The 18170-nt window shown below is 48.9% G+C and overlaps 1 protein-coding gene across 2 annotated transcripts in view; it reads right to left on the bottom strand.

Moving 5' to 3' along the window:
* The window catches only part of CACNG2 (calcium voltage-gated channel auxiliary subunit gamma 2), a 138608-nt gene that overhangs the window by 19720 nt on the left and 100718 nt on the right, over positions 1–18170 (bottom strand). For both annotated transcript variants that reach the window (XM_077949834.1, XM_028827749.2), the window contains exon 2: positions 3512–3595. In XM_077949834.1, the coding sequence (XP_077805960.1) occupies positions 3512–3595 (84 nt within the window). The remainder of the gene's footprint in view (positions 1–3511; positions 3596–18170) is intronic.

Genomic DNA, 18170 nt, shown 5'->3' with positions numbered 1-18170 from the left:
TGCTTTAAGGACCCTGCTCTTGCTCTTTTCTCTGTCAGCTACTCTTTTCCCTAGAAATCTTACCTAGTTCCCTTTCTTCACTCAGAGAAACTGTGGGACCACCTTATCTAAGTGACATGCCCCCAGGACCCACTGGTCCCTCCCCCATCACTCTCCACTCTCCAACTCCTCCCAGACCACTCAGAAACTATCTCAGCTGGGGCTGGGCATGGTGGCTCACGCCTGTAATCCCAACACTTTGGGAGGCTGAGGCAGGCGGATCACCTGAGGTCAGGAGTTTAAGACCAGCCTGGCTTACTTGGTGAAACCCCATCTTTATTAAAAATACAAAAAATTAGCCAGGCATAGTGGCACACGCATGTAATCCCAGCTACTCGGGAGGCTGAGGCAGGAGAATCACTTGAACCCGGAAAGCAGAGGTTTGGTGTCACTTGCACTCCTACCTGGATGAAAGAGCAAGAGACTCCATCTCAACAACAACAACAACAAAACTATCTCAGGGTGCAGAGGGCAGGGAGAGGGTGTTTCACACTTGTTTATTACTTGTTTCTTACACTAGGATATACCCTTCATGAAGGCACTGGCCCTCTTTGTTTGATTTACTCTTGGATCCCCAGGACTGACAATAGTGTTGGCACTCAGTGAGTGCTTAGTAAATATCTCTCAAGTGAATGAATGAATGAATGGGCTCTGGTGCCATCTTCTGTAGGGAACCCTTCTGGAAGGACCTCCTCTGGTCTGGGTTAGGGAACGGGTTCCCTCAGCACCACACGCTTCCTTCTATTCCAGCATGCAGCATAAACATTAGGTCCGTAGGTCTCCCTCCAGATGGCTAGCCCTCAGGGAGAGGGGCTGCTTCTGCCCCCTCACAGCCTCCCCTGCGGCAGATGAGCTGTGCAGATGGGTTTGACAGACCTTAACTAGGAGTGGACTCAGGCCCTGCCCACCCCAGGTGCAGCTCAGCCCGCCTCCTTGGGCCTAAGCTCTGCACACCTCTGGAAGCCACCTGCCTACCTCTGGCGAATGGGGACCCAGCTGTTTTCTTCTGGAAGCCTGTTGCTTGCATTGATCTCGGGGCATTAGACTATGATTTACTTGAGTGTTCGCATATTCACCCGCCCAGTCACTTCATTGCTGAGTCATCAAAGTGCTTTTTTGGGTCAAATTCCCTGCCATGGCCTTTTCTGGGTGCTTGGGGTGCAGAAATGAATGGGATATAGCTCTGCCTTCAAGAAGCTCATAGCCTCTTGGGGATCCCAAGTGTGAACCAGCAAAATTGCAGCAAAGTGTGGTCAGGGTTGAATTGTAGACATATGCAGCGTGCCAGGGAGGCCCCAGAGGAGCTTCTGAATCAGAAGCAGGGGTAGGGAGTGGGGGCAGGGGGAATCCTTCTAGAAAAATCATCCCTGTCTCCCAGCTTCTCTCAAGATCTAGGTTAGAACTTCGTAGAGAATGATAGAAACTCATGTCTTCCAGCTTTAAAAAATGATTTTTGTTGTCCAGCCCAGGACTAGCATTTTATAGACCAGGGGTCAGCAAACTATACCAAATGAAGACTGCTGCCTGGTTGTGTAAATCAAGTTAAGCTTCACTGTAACACAGCCACACATATGCCTCCTTATTGTCAGTGGCCACAAGAGCAGAGTTGGGTAAATGGGACAGAGACTGTATGGCCCCAAAAGCCTAAAATATTCAACATCTGATCCTTTACAGAAAAAGTTTGCTGACCCCTGTTACAGATGTTCAAAAAATATTGTTGGATTAAGTCAACTCAAATCAGACCTTCAGAATCCTGTGTTGCCAATCTGAGTCCAAGTCTTTTGTCCAGGGACACCAAAATGAACCAAATACTCTATGCTCTATGCTCTTCTTTCTTAAAAACAAGGAAATGGAGGTGTTGAATTGTTAGGAATTGCCACTGAAGAATCCTCTATCTCTTCTTAACAAAAAGCATTCATTGAGCTGTTATAAGGGCAGCAATGAATGAGACAAGTTTCCTGCCCCCAGGCGCTTACTGCCTAGCAGATAAAGCATGACATAATTCAGACTCCACCTGGTGAGCCCTGTGCTCCGGGAGTATGGCTCCCAGTGTGAGGCTTGGCTTTGCTTGCTGGCTTCTGCCTTCTACATTCAGGCCTCACCTCTATCATGCAGTGTCTCCCAAGTTGAGCTGTTTTTCCAAGGACCCTCCCCGCCAGGCTGTGCTCTTCTTGGGGACAGGGACTGCGTCTCCCTCATCCATCTTGGCCTCCCCAGCACTGAGCACAGGATCCAGCACACAGAAGCTCAACCCACATTTACTGCACAGCCGGGTTCCTGCAGCCCCACCCCAGACACAGTCGTAGGTAACAGGTAACCACAACCAAATGGCCTGTTAGGAATTCCAGTTAAGAGCAACGTCTTGAGGGAATTCATAAAAGGAAATGACGAGCAGGGTATGATATTTTTTCCTTAAAAAAAAAGAATCTAAAAATTGCATCGTGTTGCCTCCCTCTCTCTTCCCAGCTGCCTGACTGACTTCACATTCCACGGGCTTTTCAATGAAACCAGATTCCAGGCTGACCTGAGAGCTGGGCTTGATGTGAGAAGTAATTATTGAAAGAGACAGGGGCAATCTATATAATAAAATGCCTCCTACATGCTTCATAAAAGTGATCTGAGGGTAATGGCAACCCTTGTGCCATTGGGGAGGGGAGGTGGAAGGGTCTGGAGCAGAGGTGGGGATGCTCCTGGGAGGAGAGCAAACCTCCTTCCAAAGAGATGGCCTGAGAACCTTTGGCTTTGCTGTCCCAGGCATCAAGGACTCTCAGCCCCTCTCTTGGAAATCCCTTTCTCAGGGAATAGGTAGCCTTGTTAGTTTTTGCTGATACTTGAGACATTTCCTTGGGGCCTCAGACTGCTTTCTCTTGATAATATGTCTCAGGTGGATTTAAGATTGCAGCTGTTACATCAGGATTTAACTTTGACTTACTTGACTTGCGGGGGAAGAAAAAAAATCTCTCTCTTTTTTTTTTTTTTTTTTTTCATTAGAAGTTCCAATCTGGCACTGCCTGGTGGGTTACTTCATCCAATTATTCAAGAAATATTCACTGAGCACTTATTACATGCCAAGCACTGGGCCGAGAATATAATGGTGAATGCTAGGGTGAGTCCATACGCTAGCAGAGTTGGGAGATGGTTACTCAAATAGTCAAGGACCCCACAGCAATGATAAAGTACTGTCCTCTGGGAACTCATGCAGAAGGCAGGAAGGACTTCCTGGAGAAGGTGATGTTTTAGCTGAGGTCGACTGAGTAGGAGTTTGCCAGACAAAGATGGGGAGGGAAGGGCATTGCAGGCAGAGGGAACAGCATGTATGAAGGTCTGCACTCCGGAAAGGAGAGAGATTCAGCTTTTGCCTGCCCTCTGCTGTGATGAGGGCCTCTAGATAGGCCTGGTCCTTGGCTCTGTGAAGGATGGAAGGGCAGGGCCCACCACCAGGAGGGAGATAAAAACAATTGTGTGCACTCACGGAGGAAATATTCTGCTGTGTCAGCTTCGTAATCTGCATCCTCTGGGAAGTGATCGATTTGCTTGCACAGACCTTTGAAATTCCCTGCAAAACAAGGGGAGAAGGAGCGCATGAAACATCATAGTTTTGGGGGCGCTTAGGGCCCACCTGCCTCTTCTAGACTTCTGGCTCTTTGGAAACTCACTCAGCCGTCTCCCTCACCCCTGAAGGAAGGTTTCATTTTGTCTGTTTGGACATCTGCCTGGTGAATCACAATACACACCCGCAGTACTGCGGAGAGGATCTAAAGCCGAGGACTTCAAAACGCTGCCTTCTGTCCCTGCACCGAAGCTTCTGAGGATTAGCGGAGGCTTGGCAGTGGTGGAGGCTTGATTCCGGGCTGGGGACTGCCACGGAGGAGGCTGACGAACACTCCTCAGCCCGTCTCTGTGCCCCAGCTTGGCTGGGAGTCACCCTGCATTTTACATGTGAGAAAGCAGCAGATCACTTTCTAAAGGGGACACACCCCACACTGGTGCTGCCAGATGCTGCCACAGCCCTTTAGAAGAGCCTGCAAAACACTTTCCCATCTGCAATTGCACGAAATTCACCAAACCCAGCCGCCAACCGCTCTGAAATAAATATGGGGGTGGGGAGGAGATTGAGCCCCCTGGGGGCTGTACCCTTGGCCAAGTTCTTGAACTACAACTCAATTTGGTTCCACCACAGGCCTGTGAGAGGGGTCTTATCATCCCCATTGTACGGATGAGGACACTGAGGCTCAGGGAGGCTAAACTATCTGAGTAAATACTTGTGGCTAGGATATGATGGAATCAGGGCTCCAACTAGGGTCTTTTGACTCTAAACATTTCCTTGGTGCCTGCTGGGAAGGTGAGAACCGGCCCGGGGCAAATCCCAGCACAGTGTCACAGGCAGGTCCTCCCCTATGTTCACTGATGAGTGAGTGAACTCTTGAATGCAGCCTTTCCAAAAACTGATAAGTAGCATAGACCGTACAATCACCAGAGCATCGGCTTCCTGACAGCAGAGACTGTTTCATTCACCATCTTATCCCCAGCACCAGCATAGGCACAGCGAACGTCCTTTAACCTTCTCTGAATGGAAGAAGAATTGGGTGGGGTGTATGCACAGTGGGTAAGACGCAGGTTGCACAGCTAGACTGCCTGGGTCCAGCTGTGTGTCACTCAATGTCCTCACCTGAGAGTGGCAATAACAAGAATTCTTCCCTGGCAGATTGTCGTGGAGGTTCACTGAGCTGATGCATGTTGAGTAGTCAGAACAGTGCCTGACACATTTAGGAAGTCCTTGGGGGCATTGACGTGAGAGAGAAATGAAATTTGACTATGTCCAGCCACTGACTTAGTAGCTAGTGTGACCTAATTAATAGAGCCCTCAATACATGTTGGCAATGATTTCCTTCTACAGTCCTGAGACTATGTCTTATAAAGTAGAGGCAGATTCCAGTATGTACTATAGATATTACTCAGGAATTTTACGGTATTACATATACCTTTTTTTTTTTTTTCTGAAATGGAGTCTCACTCTGTCACCTAGACTTAAGTGCAATGGCACGATCTCGGCTCACTGCAACCTCCGCCTCCCGAGTTCAAGCGATTCTCCTGCCTCAGCCTCCCAAGTAGCCGGGGTTACAGGCACACACCATCATAACTGGCTAATTTTTGTATTTTAGTAGAGACGGAATTTCACCATATTGGCCAGGCTGGTCCCCCACTCCTGACCTCAAGAGATGGCAGCTACCGTGGCCACCAAAAGTGCTGGGATTACAGGCATGAGCCACTGTGCCCAGCCTAGACCTATATGTATGTACAAAATATAGAATTATATATTAGTTTGGTGCAAAAGCAATTGTGGTTTTTGCCATCCAGGTAATAGTGAAACCGTAATTACTTTGCACCAACCTAATAGTACGCAGGTATATAGTATACAGGGATACTTATTACTACATAGAAATATAAGCATTTTAGGAACTTCTGGCTATGCTGCATATAATGGAAAAGAGGAACCTCTGTAACTTCCTTTCACACATGAGTTCTCCCTGTACCAAATTCACCAACTTTTTCTACAAGAGAAACAATTCCCCAGAGCATATCGGGACTTCCGGTCGCTTCACTGAAGCTTGGTAGGGCCACTCAAAATGGTCCCATGGGCAGGTGTCTTCTCTGAGTGTTTTGGGTTCCGTGCTTTTTGCTGTTCCCACCCCTCTCCTGTCATGGCTTCTCTGCCCTCCTGCATCTTGGGGTGTTAAAAGGAAGCCTTGTCCCCTCCGTAGTGCCTTGTTTCCCTAATCCAACCAAACACCCTTCTCTGTGGCAAAAGTCTTCATACCAGCTGCTAAGAGGATAACAAATTCTCCCTATTGTTACAATTATGAATCAGTGTATTTGAAAAGCACTTTGCGAAGCACTTTCATATCCTTTCAATTCAATCTGACAAATATTTCAGCAAGCCGGTGCCAGGCATCTTTATAAAGAATCTGTGCAGGAGTGAGGCTCAGAGAGCAGTACTGACATGCCCCGAGGCGTCCCACAAATTGAGGACAGAGCTTAACCCAGAAGGGCCCCAGCTGCATCCTGGTGGGCCACACCCACTCCTGTTCCCCACAGGAACAGGAGGGTGGAAAGGGAGGGATTATGAGGATGGATCATGGAGTCCAAGCTGGGTAAACAGGGAAATGAGGACCTGAAGGGCAAGTGAGGCAGTGCAAAGGCAGGGGTGCGGGTGGAGCAGGGGAGGGCAGTCAATGCTTTTGAGCCTAGGGTTGGGGTGGGGTCAAAGCATTATTGAAATGGGGGTGCATGGGAGTGAGCTGCAAGGGTGGCACGTGGTAGCCAGAGAGTGGAATGTAAAAGACAGAGTGGAGGGGGTGCGGGTATTGGAAATGCCAAGGGCAAGGGTAAGACCCCACAGGAACAGGAGCTCACATTCTACGGGGAGCCTGGTGGCTCCTCCGGTGCAAGCCTGGGCCTCACTCATCCTTGGACCATCGGCTCCTAGCACAGTGCCTGGCATAGAAGGAGGGTTCAGGAGATGCTAACAGAGAGGCCGTGTGAGATAATCAGTGGCCCAGACCTCTCCTCGAGGCCTAGACCTGGGTATCCAACTGCCTATTTGATGTCTCTTGGTGGATGTTTTAAAGGCACTGAACGTGAACTCTTGATCTTTCCCTCCTGCCTGGTGCTCTGGAGGCCCCAGTTAGCTCGGCAAATGCTTCTCCAGGACTTCCTGGTGTAAGCCTGAGCCTAGTTGTCAGCGCCGACATCTATCTCTTCCTCCTCCCTGCAGGCTCCATCCATCAGGGTGTCCTGTCTGTGCTAGATTCTTAGTGTCTCAAACTTGCCTGATGCCTCTGAGACAGCACCGCCCACCACCAGGCCACCATCCCTGCTCCCTGGATGGCTGCCGTGGCCTCCCCACTCATCAGTTTGCACCCACTCTTATCCTTCTCTACAGAGCTATGACAGTGATCCTTTGTACATGCAAATCTGATCATGCCACCTCCAGCTCGGAAACACTCCAGCTTCCCAGTGCTCTCGGGGAAAAGCTCAACATCTCTAACAAAGCCTGACCCTCAACCTCCACCTCTGGCCTCACCTCCCACCTGCCTCCTCCCTCCCTGCTCATCTCTGCCTTCTTTCCTGCCACGCTCCCTCCTACCTCAGGACCTTGGCACATGCGTGCTGGTCCTGCTGCCTGAGCGCCCACCATGTCCTTTGTTGCCTCTTTCTCCTAACCTCCCTGTGTCTCCCTGCACTGTGCTACTGGGGTGTCCTCCATTAGCTGGCTAGTGCTGGCTGCTTTGTGTTGGAGGGAGATATTAAGGCCTGTATGCTACTAGTGGGAATGTTCTAGTAGAGAGGGAAGAAGGGAAGGACTGGGGGCAGTGGCTCAGGCTTTAGCTTTGGGAAGCTGAGACAGGAGGATCCCTTGAACCCAGGAGTTCAAAACCAGCCTGGGCAACATAGCAAGACCCTATATCTACAAAAAATAAAAACTAATTAGCCAAGTGTGGTGGTATGTGTCTGTGGTCCTAGCTTACTTGGGAGGCTGAGGCAGGAGGATCCCTTGAACCCAGGTGTTCGAAGCTGCAGCGAGCTAGGATAGCACCATTGCACTCCAGTCTGGTGACAGAGCAAGACTCTGTCTCGAAAATAAAATAAAAATAAAAAAGTAAAAGAAAGAAGGACAGAAGGGATGACCTGCAGAGATGGGGGCGCAATACAGGTGCACTGCGCAAGGAGACGAGGCCCAGGACACAGTGCAAGGATGGATGGTGCTGTGCCAGGAGGGATGGCAGAGCTCGTGGGTGCAGTGCTGGGGATGGGCAGACATGGTGGGAGGGTATAACACTTCTCTTCTGCTTGCTTCTATTTTCCCGACGAAATGGGAAGTAGGAGCATTAACTGAGAGGACGGGGAGGAAGGGTTGGGGATGGGAGGACAGAGGAAGGGAAGCGAGAGTGGGAGGGAGTGGACCAGGCTGTGAAGTATGTGTGTCAGTGGCATGAAGGTCTCTTCTGAGATTCTGTGGCTTTCTCCGGCCACATTCGGGGCGTGGGTGCAGTTAGCTGCAGAGTCGCCTCTAACCAGGAGGAGGTTTGTGAGGTGAGTGCAACAGGGAGAGGGTGGAGAGGAGGGATTATGAGGATGGATCATGGAGTCCAAGCTGGGTAAACAGGGAAATGAGGACCTGAAGGGCAAGTGAGGCAGTGCAAAGGCAGGGGTGGGGTCAAAGCATTATTGAAATGGGAGTGCATGGGAGTGAGCTGCAAGGGTGACACGTGGTAGCCAGAGAGTGGGATGTAAAAGACAGAGTTGAGGGGGCGCGGGTATTGGAAATGCCAAGGGCAAGGGTAAGAGCCCGAATGAGGTGGCTCGGGACAGGTGGAGGTAGGATGATCTTCAAGTACGCACTGGAAAGGTCATACAAATTAATAGATAAGGCAAAACTACAATGTTCGCTCATATGTTCTGTATACATCAAGTATATATTAAGAAACTGCCTACCCGGTTAAAATGTGAAGGGCAAATGATTCATCAAATTATTCTAATAAGCCCCAAACCACCGACTGGGTTTTAGAAATGAATGGTGTGATCTTTTGATGATGAGGCTGTTATGAGCTAAATGATGGCTTGACTGGACCATGCTTTGACACAGGGAACCATACCAGATGCTCCCTAAACTTCCCTGTTAGAGTAAGGGTCATTCCATCTCGGCGAGTGCAGAATCTTCTCCTAACTTGTCCTCTACTGTTTGACTGGAGGACCTCTCCATGCCCAGCAGCCTCAGGAGGTCAGGGCCACTCTGCTTCTCTTGCCCCCACCCTTGGGGTGGGCCTTGGAGCTTATAGAACCTGAGAACAGAGCTGAGATCTCAACCCAGCCTTGGGCAGCGAGGAGAGGAGATGGAGCCTTAGTCCCAGCTCCTCTCTTCTCTCTGCCGGGCCCAACACAGGAGCCACCCCTGCCCCCGGCCAGCTTCCCTGACATAGCAAGACTGATTGGTACAACAGAATTTCAATATTTAACAATGGGTGAGGCAGCGCTGGCACATCAGGTTGGAGTGAAGGGGTCAAGATCAGGGACTGCAGGGGCTGCTTGCCTGGTTGTAGAATCTCCAAGGATGATAACGGGAGCAGCATTGGAGGCAGAGGCAGTGAGCCAGCGCTCAGCTCCCCAAGGACTGAATGACGGTGGCCATGAGGGAGTCAGACAGGTAGGCTGAGATGTGTTTCACAGAGACAGGGAGTTTAGGGAGGAGGCAGGGAAATGGACCGGAAATGTTGATGAGGTCCAGGGAGGCCTGGGATGTGGGCAGTAAAACACTCTCCACAGTGAGAGTTTGCAGGGGCGGTGGTGTCCTTCGGGGAGAGCCAGGTTTCCATTAGAGCAAGGACAGGAAGGGGGGATTCTGCTGGCACTGTGACCTAAATTCTAGAAGGTGCCATGGCAAGGATTTAGGAGGGCGGGGGAGTTAGAGATCCAGCCAGATCAGGGGACACATGGCCCTGAGGGACAAGTGATGAGTAGGGAGGAGTGATGGGGGTAAACTGGGATACAGGTCATGGTGAGATTGGTTCCAACGCCTCCGGTGGCGATGAGGCTGTGAGGAGCACAGGGTGCCCAGGAGCACAGGGTGCCCAGGAGCACTTGGACCTCAGTGGGCCCTGGATTCAGTCTGACTAATGGTGGTGCTGGGGAAGGGTGTGGGAGGGGAGGGGATACTAGCAGCACTCAAGCATTAGAGGTGAAATTTGAACTTCGTAGGACATCTGCGTCAACAGATATCACTCCAGTAAGAGGAGAATGGTGAGAGGTGATGAAATGAATGAGATTTCATTTCCCTCAGGCCAGCCTGGGGTTCCATTGTATTTCCTTCTGGTTGGTGGTAATCTACCCTGGGGGTTGTGATGGCTTCAGGCACAGATGGATCCAGGTGCTCCAAAATCTGGAATCTCTCTCCATCTCTGACTTTCCTCCCAGCTGGCTTCATTTCTAGGCATCCTCTCTCCCTATGGTGGAGACTAAGGGGTCAAGTGCCTAGCACTGGGATGGTAGAGGAAAATCTAACCTAATCTCTGCCTTTCAGGCTCACATTCTAGGGAGAAAGACGGTACAGAATTTAGAGTGCAACGCCTCACATAATATATTAGAAGGAGGTACGAGGCCTTATGGCAGCACAATTGTTCAGCTATCATTTATGTAGCACCAACTCTATGCCATGCTTTGTGCAACCTGCTGAGAACACAGAGGGGGAAAAATATACTTTCTGTCCTCAAGGAACTTGCAGTCTATGGTAGCAGACAGAAAACACACACTGTGGTGTAGAGGGTGTGTGTGATGACAGAGGACAGCGGAGCGTGTCTGGGGCACACAGAAGGAAGGCATGTCCAGGCGTGAGAGTGTGTGGGTGACACAGGTCTCCTGAGGAAGAGCAGGTGCCTGAGCTGACACAAAGTGGAGGAGTCAGCCTGGTAAAGCAGGGAGGGGTCTGTGTCTGTGTGTGTGTGTCTGTGTGTGTCTGTGTGTGTATGGGTGTGTGCGTCTATGTGTGTGCATGCGTGTGTGTCTGTGCATGTGCATATGTGTTTGTGTGTCTGTGTGTGCATGGATGTGTGTGTGTGTGTGCATGGGCGTGTGTGTGCATGTGCGTGTGCGTGTGTGTCTATGTGTACCTGGGTGTGTGTGCATGCGTGTGCATCTGTGTGTGCATGGGTGTGCGTCTGTGTGTGCATGGGCATGTGTGTCTGTGCATGTGCGTGTGTTTGTGTGTCTGTGTGTGCATGGGTGTGTGTGTGTGCATGCGTGTGTGTGTCTGTGTGTGCATGGGCGTGTGTCTGTGTGTGCATGGGCGTGTGTCTGTGTGTCCATGGGCGTGTGTCTGTGCATGGGCGTGTGTGTCTGTGCATGTGCGTGTGTGTGTGTGTCTCTGTGTGTGTCTGTGTGTACATGGGTGTGTGTGTGTGTGTGTTCATGGGTGTGTGTGTGTGTCTGTGTGTGCATGTGTGTTTGTGTGTCTGTGTCTGTATGTGTACGTGTGTGTCTGTGTCTGCGTGTGTGTGTGTGCCTGTGTATATGTGTGCATGTGTGTTTGTCTCTCTGTGTGTACATGGGTGTGTGTGTGTGTCTGTGCATGGGTGTGTGTGTCTATGTGTGTGTATGTGTCTGTGTGTGTAGGCGTGATGAGGACGTGGTGGAAGGGTGAGGAGGGCTTTCTAGCAAGAGCAGTCAGGGAAGTGTGGGACACAGGAGGGAACACACTGTCCCCGTGGGTGGGAGAAGGTTTCGTAGAGCAGAGTTGGGAGTAACAGGACTTGAGAGAAGGCCCGAAGCCAGCAGTGTGTGTGCCGGCTCGCCCCTGCTCAAGTGAGCTCATCGCCAGTGTCTTCCCAGCTCTTGTTAGCAGTTTGAAATTGAATACGGTTGGCGTATTCACACGGTGGGAACCCACGGCAAATGCTACAAACCAAGGTCCCCACCTCCCACCCAGGGAACTGGTTGTTAAACATTTACCAGCACACTACTGGATGAAGGGTGATCCTGTGTGAGGGGTCAGCTGGTACAATAGACGTGACAAATTGGTGGGATTGGAGATTTGCAAAAGGACTGGGCCCATCGGAGGGCTGGGTGGGTGAGGGTGAGGGTGGACGATGACTGGAGCGGAGCGCAGGGGTCTCACTCTCCCCTGCCCCCTCGGGAATTGGCTTTGAGCTTCCGGAGGAAAGGGGATGCAGGGAAGACTCCCCCACCAAGAGTTATTCAGCTAAGGGGCTCAACAACCATGACTCTCCATGGAACCCCCATCCCAGAAGATTGGCAGTGCCCCGCCAAGCCGAGTGAGTTGAGGCCCCGCCGAGACGGAAAGGCCAAGGGCTGCGCCGTGGGCTGGCACAGTTCTGGCTCCAGGAGTTCACCGTTTCAGGCTGGGAATTGCAGCTTGCAGGTATTAAGTAGTTTAAGAGGAGGTTTCATCAGCTTTGTAAAAAGCACATTAATATCTCACACCAACTGCTGTCTTGTTTCTTTAGACACAATAAACTCCGCATAAACCTGGTCATTAGGGGCTGAACAGACTCTGTTTTATTTTCCACATATTCATGAGAAGCTGAAAGAGCAGCTCTGGAGCCAGGAGGGGACACGGTGGAGCGAGCTGAGGCGTGGGGAGGAGGCTGTCTGAGTAAATTTTTAAGTGAAGCAAATGAAGGGTTTGGTGGGAGCTGCTTTCTCTATGTTTTCAACCTTTGCTGCTCCTGGCTTTTTGCTTTCCTGGCAAGACCCTCCCTGACGGCAGGGATTCGGGAGGCCTCAGGGAGGGTGGGCCATGCCTGGCTTGTTTCTGGCTGGAACCCCAGGGCCCTGGGCACAGCGCAGCCACCAGCTTGGGTTGGATGGTTTGCAACAACAGAACATGTGGCATCCTATGAGTTTGATCGTTCTTTTGTTCGTTCATTCATTCTTTCAGTGGGTAGTTTCTTTTCTTTTTTTTTTTTTTGGGATGGAGGGAAGGGAGGAAGGGCTAGGGGTCAAGAAGGGAGAGAGCAGTCTCAATGGCTACTTTCGAATGCCTGCTGTGTGCTAGCCACTGGGCAGGGTGACATGAAGTAAGTGGTCTGTCCTGCTTGCCTGCCATGAATTTGCTCCTTCCATTGACTCTGAGCTCCCACTTCACTGAAGTCCCCAGCACTCAGGAGCTGACCCCAACAATGAGCAATTGCTCATCCAACCTTCAGTTGCATCCTGTCCTGGCTCTGGTCTCCATAGCTACCTCTTTAGTTCTTCTTCTTTTTATTGAGACAGGGTCTTGCTGTGTTGCCCAGGTTGGAGTGCAGTGGCGCAATCATGGCTCACTGCAGCCTTGACCTTCTGGGCTCAAGAGATCCTCCCACCTCAGCCTCCCGGGTAGCTGTGACTGTAGGCATGTGTAGTCTAATTTTTGTATTATTTTGTAGAGAGGGGTCTCGCCATGTTGCCTAGGCTGTTCTTGAGCTCCTGGGCTCAAGTGATCCGCCCTCCTCAGCCACTCGGGTTCCTTCTTTAGTTTTTCTTTTCTTTCTTTTTCTTTTCTTTTTTTTTTGGAGACAGTCTCTCTCTGTTGACCAGGCTGGAGTACAATGGCACGATCTCAGCTCACTGCAACCTCCGCCTCCCAGGTTCAAGCAATTCTCCTGCCTCAGCCTCCCAAGTAGCTGGGATTACAGGCACCAGCCATCACCCCTGGCTACTTTTTCGTATTTTTAGTAGAGATGGGGTTTCGTCATGTTGGCCAGGCTGGTCTTGAACTCATGACCTCAGGTGATTCACCCACCTCGGCCTCCCAAAGTGCTGGGATTACAGGCAAGAGCCACCGTGCTGGGCCCCTTTAGTTCTTTACACGTGATTTGGGGGAGGAGATTGGGCTCCAGAGTTAGAAAGATCTGGCTGCTAAGCTTGGCTCTGTTACCTAGTAGCTGTGTGAATTTGAGCAAGTTATGTGAAAACTGTGCCTCAGTTTCCTTTGCTGTAAGAAGACAATATCAGTCCTTGCCGAGGGGGTAAAGGGATTGACTCTGAAGACTCAGTGAAATAACAGAAGTGAAGGGGCCCAGTGCAGTTCCTAACCCAGAACAGACACTCAACAACGTAGGTCCTCCTTTTTCTTCTTCTTCAAATGACGCCTCTTTCAGGAGGCCTTTCTTGATTGCCCTTAGCCGGGAAGACTTTTGCTCTCCTATGCTCCTTTGCAGTGCCTTTTCAGCATTTTAATGGACATGGGAAGCCCCTGGGGATCATGTTAAGCCAGGTGCAGATTCGGTGACACTCTGTATTTCTCATGAGTTTGCAGCAGTACCCACGGTGCCAGGCCCCAGTGGGGGGCCATGCTTTGGGTTGGGTAGCGAGGCTGCCAAGCACCTTTTAGCTGCTTTGGTCATATTCTGTTTGTGTATGGTTGTTTGGGAACAAGAAGCTGGAACTCTGTAAGCTCCTTAAGGGCAGAATTTCTTCTAGAGGATTCCCTGAATGTATCATATTTTCCTTGATTCTAAGACGTTCACATGCAAATTTCAATGTTTCTGAAATTGAGATGTGTCTTATAATTCATGAGTTCACTTCACTGCGGTGTGTCTCTTTTTTCCTGAAAAATCATTATCACATTGATGGCGTGCCTTTTAATTAATGGTAATGGCTGCCTGACAAAAGTTTATTGAACAAATAACTAAATGAATGAGTTAGTGTGTGTGGGTGGCCAGGGACTGTACTATACATTTCCATTCACCTAAACAGTTGAGCGTCATGCCAAATATTAGAATCCCTGGGGCACCAGGATCTTTTGCACTTTTCTTATGAAAAACCTACTTGACTATACCTGGCCAGGCCCGGTGGCTCACGCCTGTAATCTCAGCACTTTGGGAGGCTGAGGTGGGCAGATCACCTGAGGTCAGGAGTTCGAGATCCCCCTGGCCAACATGGTGAAACCCCATCTCTACTAAAAATACAAAAATTAGCCAGGTCTGGTGGCAGGGGCCTGTAATCCCAGCTACTCAGGAGGTTGAGGCCTGAGAATCGTTTGAATCTGGGAGGCGGAGGTTGCAGTGAGCCAAGATTGTGCCGTTGCACTCCAGCCTAGGCGACAAGAGCAAGAATCCATCTCAAAAAACAAACAAACAAACAAACAACCAAACAAAAAACACCTATTTGACTATTTGACTATATCTGGCTGAGCACGGTAGCTCATGCCTGTAATCCCAGCACTTTGGGAGGCCAAGGTGGGTGGGTCACTTGAGATCAGGAGTTCTAGACCAGCCTGGCCAACATGGTGAAACCCGGTCTCTACCCAAAATACAAAAATTAGTCGGGTGTGGTGGCACACACCTGTAGTCCCAGCTACTGGGGAGGCTGAGGTGGGAGAATTGCTTGAACCCAGGAGGTGGAGGTTGCAGTGAGCTAAGATCATGCCACTGCACTTCAGCCTGGGTGACAGAGTGAGACCCTGCCCCAACTCCATATCTATTTGAATATATCAAAATATACATATAGCCCACAACTCAGCAATTCTGCTTAGAAATGTGTGTTGAAGAAACACTTGCATACATGCACACAATGTTTGAGAATGTTCATAATAGCACTGCTCATAACAACAACTAACTGGGAATAGCCCAGATTTCTATTATCAGAAAAATGATAGCAGCTTGTAGTATATTGATGTAATGTAGTAGACAGCAGTGAAAATGAGTGAATTACAGCTACACAAGTCAACCCAGATGAATTCCACAAACATAGCACTGGACAGAAAAAATCAAGCTGCAGAAAAATACATATGGCATAATTCCATTTTCACAAAGTTAAAAACATGTACAACTAGTTATAGATTATTTAGAAATACATGTGTATGTGGCAAAACTATAAAGTCAAGCAAGAGAATGATAAACATCAAGTTTAAGAGTGTTTGTAGCTGGGCGTGGTGGCTCACACCTGTAATCCCTGCACTTTGGGAGGTGGAGGTGGGAGGATCGCTTGAGCCCAGGAGTTCCAACCCAGCCTGGGCAACATGGCGAAATCCTATCTCTACAAAAAAATAAAAAATTAGCCAAGCATGGTGGTGCACACCTGTAGTCCCAGCTACTCAGGGTGCTGAGGCAGGAGGACTGCTGGAGCCTGGGAGCCTGAGGCTGCAGTGAGCCATGATCATGCTACCGCACTCCAGATTGTTTGACAGAGGAAGACCCTGTCTCAAAGAAAAAAAAAAAGAATGTTTTCCTGAGATAGGGTAGGGCACACAACTGCTTCAATGTCCCAGGAATGCTCTATTTTTTAATTTGGTAGTGAGTGCATAAGCACTCTTCATTTTATCGTTATTCTTTATTCCCTGCTGTGACAGAGGCTGTTTCCAAATATATCTTGTTCTTTTCAAGTTTTCCCTGGACATATGGCTTCCCAGAATGTAGACTTTAGTTCCCAACTTCCCTTGCAGCTAGAGGTGGCCATGTGACAAAGTTTTGACCAATGGGATGCAAGCGGAAATGGTGGGAATGACTTGGGAGGAAAGGCCTTCAGGGTATGGGATGTGCCCTTCTCAGTCCTTTCCTCTTGGCACGTGGACTAAGGAGCTCCAACCGCCATCTTGGTCGATGAGGCAATCTTGAAAATGGAGAGCTGCATGATGGTAGAATAAGATAAAGGGTATCCGAGCCACACCACCATGGAGTGTTATAGCAGTCGTGGACAACTTATCTCCATAGCAGTGCAATGAGAAAGAAATAAACTATCAACTATCTTTATTTTCTTACTTTTAAGTTTTTTAGAGAGAAGCTCTTGCTTTGTCACCCAGATTGGATCGTAGTGGCATGATCATAGCTTACTGTGACCTCAAACTCTTGGGCTTAAATGATCTTCCTTCCTCCATCTCCTGAGTAGCTGGGACTACAGGTGCATGCCACCACACCTGTCCTATCTTTTTAATTTTAGGTAAATAAACCAAAAAAACAACAACAACAACAAAAATAAAATGCACGAAACTTTATAGCCAAACCTAATCCTGATGAACATAATCTGTACAAGTTAAAATAATCTTTAAAAAAGCTTGATTTTTAATTTTTTTTTTTTTTTGATATGGAGTCTTGCTCTGTTGCCAAGGCTGGAGTGCAATGGTGCGATCTCGGGAGGCAACCTCTGCCTCCCGGGCTCAAGTGATTCTTGTGCCTCAGCCTCCTGAGTAGTTGGGATTTCAGACATGTACCACCAAGCTTTGTTAATTTTTGTATTTTTGGTAGAGACGGAGTTTTACTATGTTGGCCGGGTCTGGAACTCTCAACCTCAGGTGATCTGCCTGCCCTGGCCTCCCTAAGTGCTGACATTATAGGCGTGAACCACCGCTCCCGGCCTAAAATTTTTTTTAAGTACGTTTTATCGTGTATACTTTAAGGTATACAACATGATGTTGTATGATTACATATATACAGCAAAAGGGTTGCTATAGTGGAAAAAATAAACACATCCATCATCTCACATAGTACTCAGTTTTTCCCTGTGTGGCAGGAGCAGCTATAACCTCATTTAGCAAAAATCCTGAATACAGTACACTATTATTAACAATAGTCCCCATGTTGTACATTAGGGCTCTGGACTTGTTCACCCTATACATTTGCTACTTTGAATCCTTTGACCTATATCTCTCCATTTCTTCCCTGTCACCCAAGATCTTGGTAACCACTGTTTTATTCTCTATCTCTACATACTTGATATTTGACTTTTTTTTTTTTGGTAAAGATTTCATATCAGTGGGGTCATAAAATAGTTTTCTTCCGTGTCTGGCTTATTTCACTTAGCATATTGTCCTCCAGGTTCATGCACATTATGGCAAATGGCAGATCTCTCCCTTTTTAAAGGCTGAATCATAAATAATATTCCATTGTATGTAAACACCATAGTTTCTTTATTCATTCATCCATTGATGGACATCTAGATTGTTTCCATATTTTGGCTATTGTGAGTATTGCTGCAATGAACATGGGGGTGTAGATACCTTTTTTATTATTTTTTTTTTTTGCGGGGACAGGGTCTCCCTTTGTTGCCTAGGCTAGAGTGCAATGGCACAGTCTCGGCTCACTGCAACCTCCGCCTCCTGGGTTCAAGTGATTCTCATGCTTCAGGCTCCCGAGTAGCTGGGATTACAGGCGCCTGCCACCACGCCTGGCTAGGTTTTGTATTTTTAGTAGAGAGAGAGTTTTGTCATGTTGGCCAGGCTGGTCTCGAACTTCTGACCTCATGATCCAAGCGCCTCAGCCTCCCGAAGGGCTGGGATTACAGGCGCGAGCCACCGCACCTGGGGAGTGTAAGTATCATTACAAGGTGGTGATTTCATTTCCTTTGGGTATAAACCAGAAGACATATTGCTGGGTCATATGGGAGTTCTATTTTTACTTTTCTTTGAGGAAACTCCATACTATTTTCCACAATGGTGGCATCAACCTACATTACCACCTAACAGTGTGCGAGGATTCCCTTTTCTCCACACCCTCGCCAACACTCGTTATCTTATGTCTTTTGATAATAGTTACCCTCACGGGTGTGAAGTGGTATCTCACAGTCATTTTCATTGGCATTTCCCTGAAGATTAGTAATGTTAAACACTTTCCCATTTACCTATTGGCCATTTTAATGTCATC

This window comes from Macaca mulatta, chromosome 10 (genome assembly GCF_049350105.2).
Source record: "Macaca mulatta isolate MMU2019108-1 chromosome 10, T2T-MMU8v2.0, whole genome shotgun sequence".
Lineage (NCBI taxonomy): Eukaryota > Metazoa > Chordata > Mammalia > Primates > Cercopithecidae > Macaca > Macaca mulatta.
Note: the sequence above shows the minus strand (reverse complement) of the source record. Positions and strands in the feature narration are given on the sequence as shown.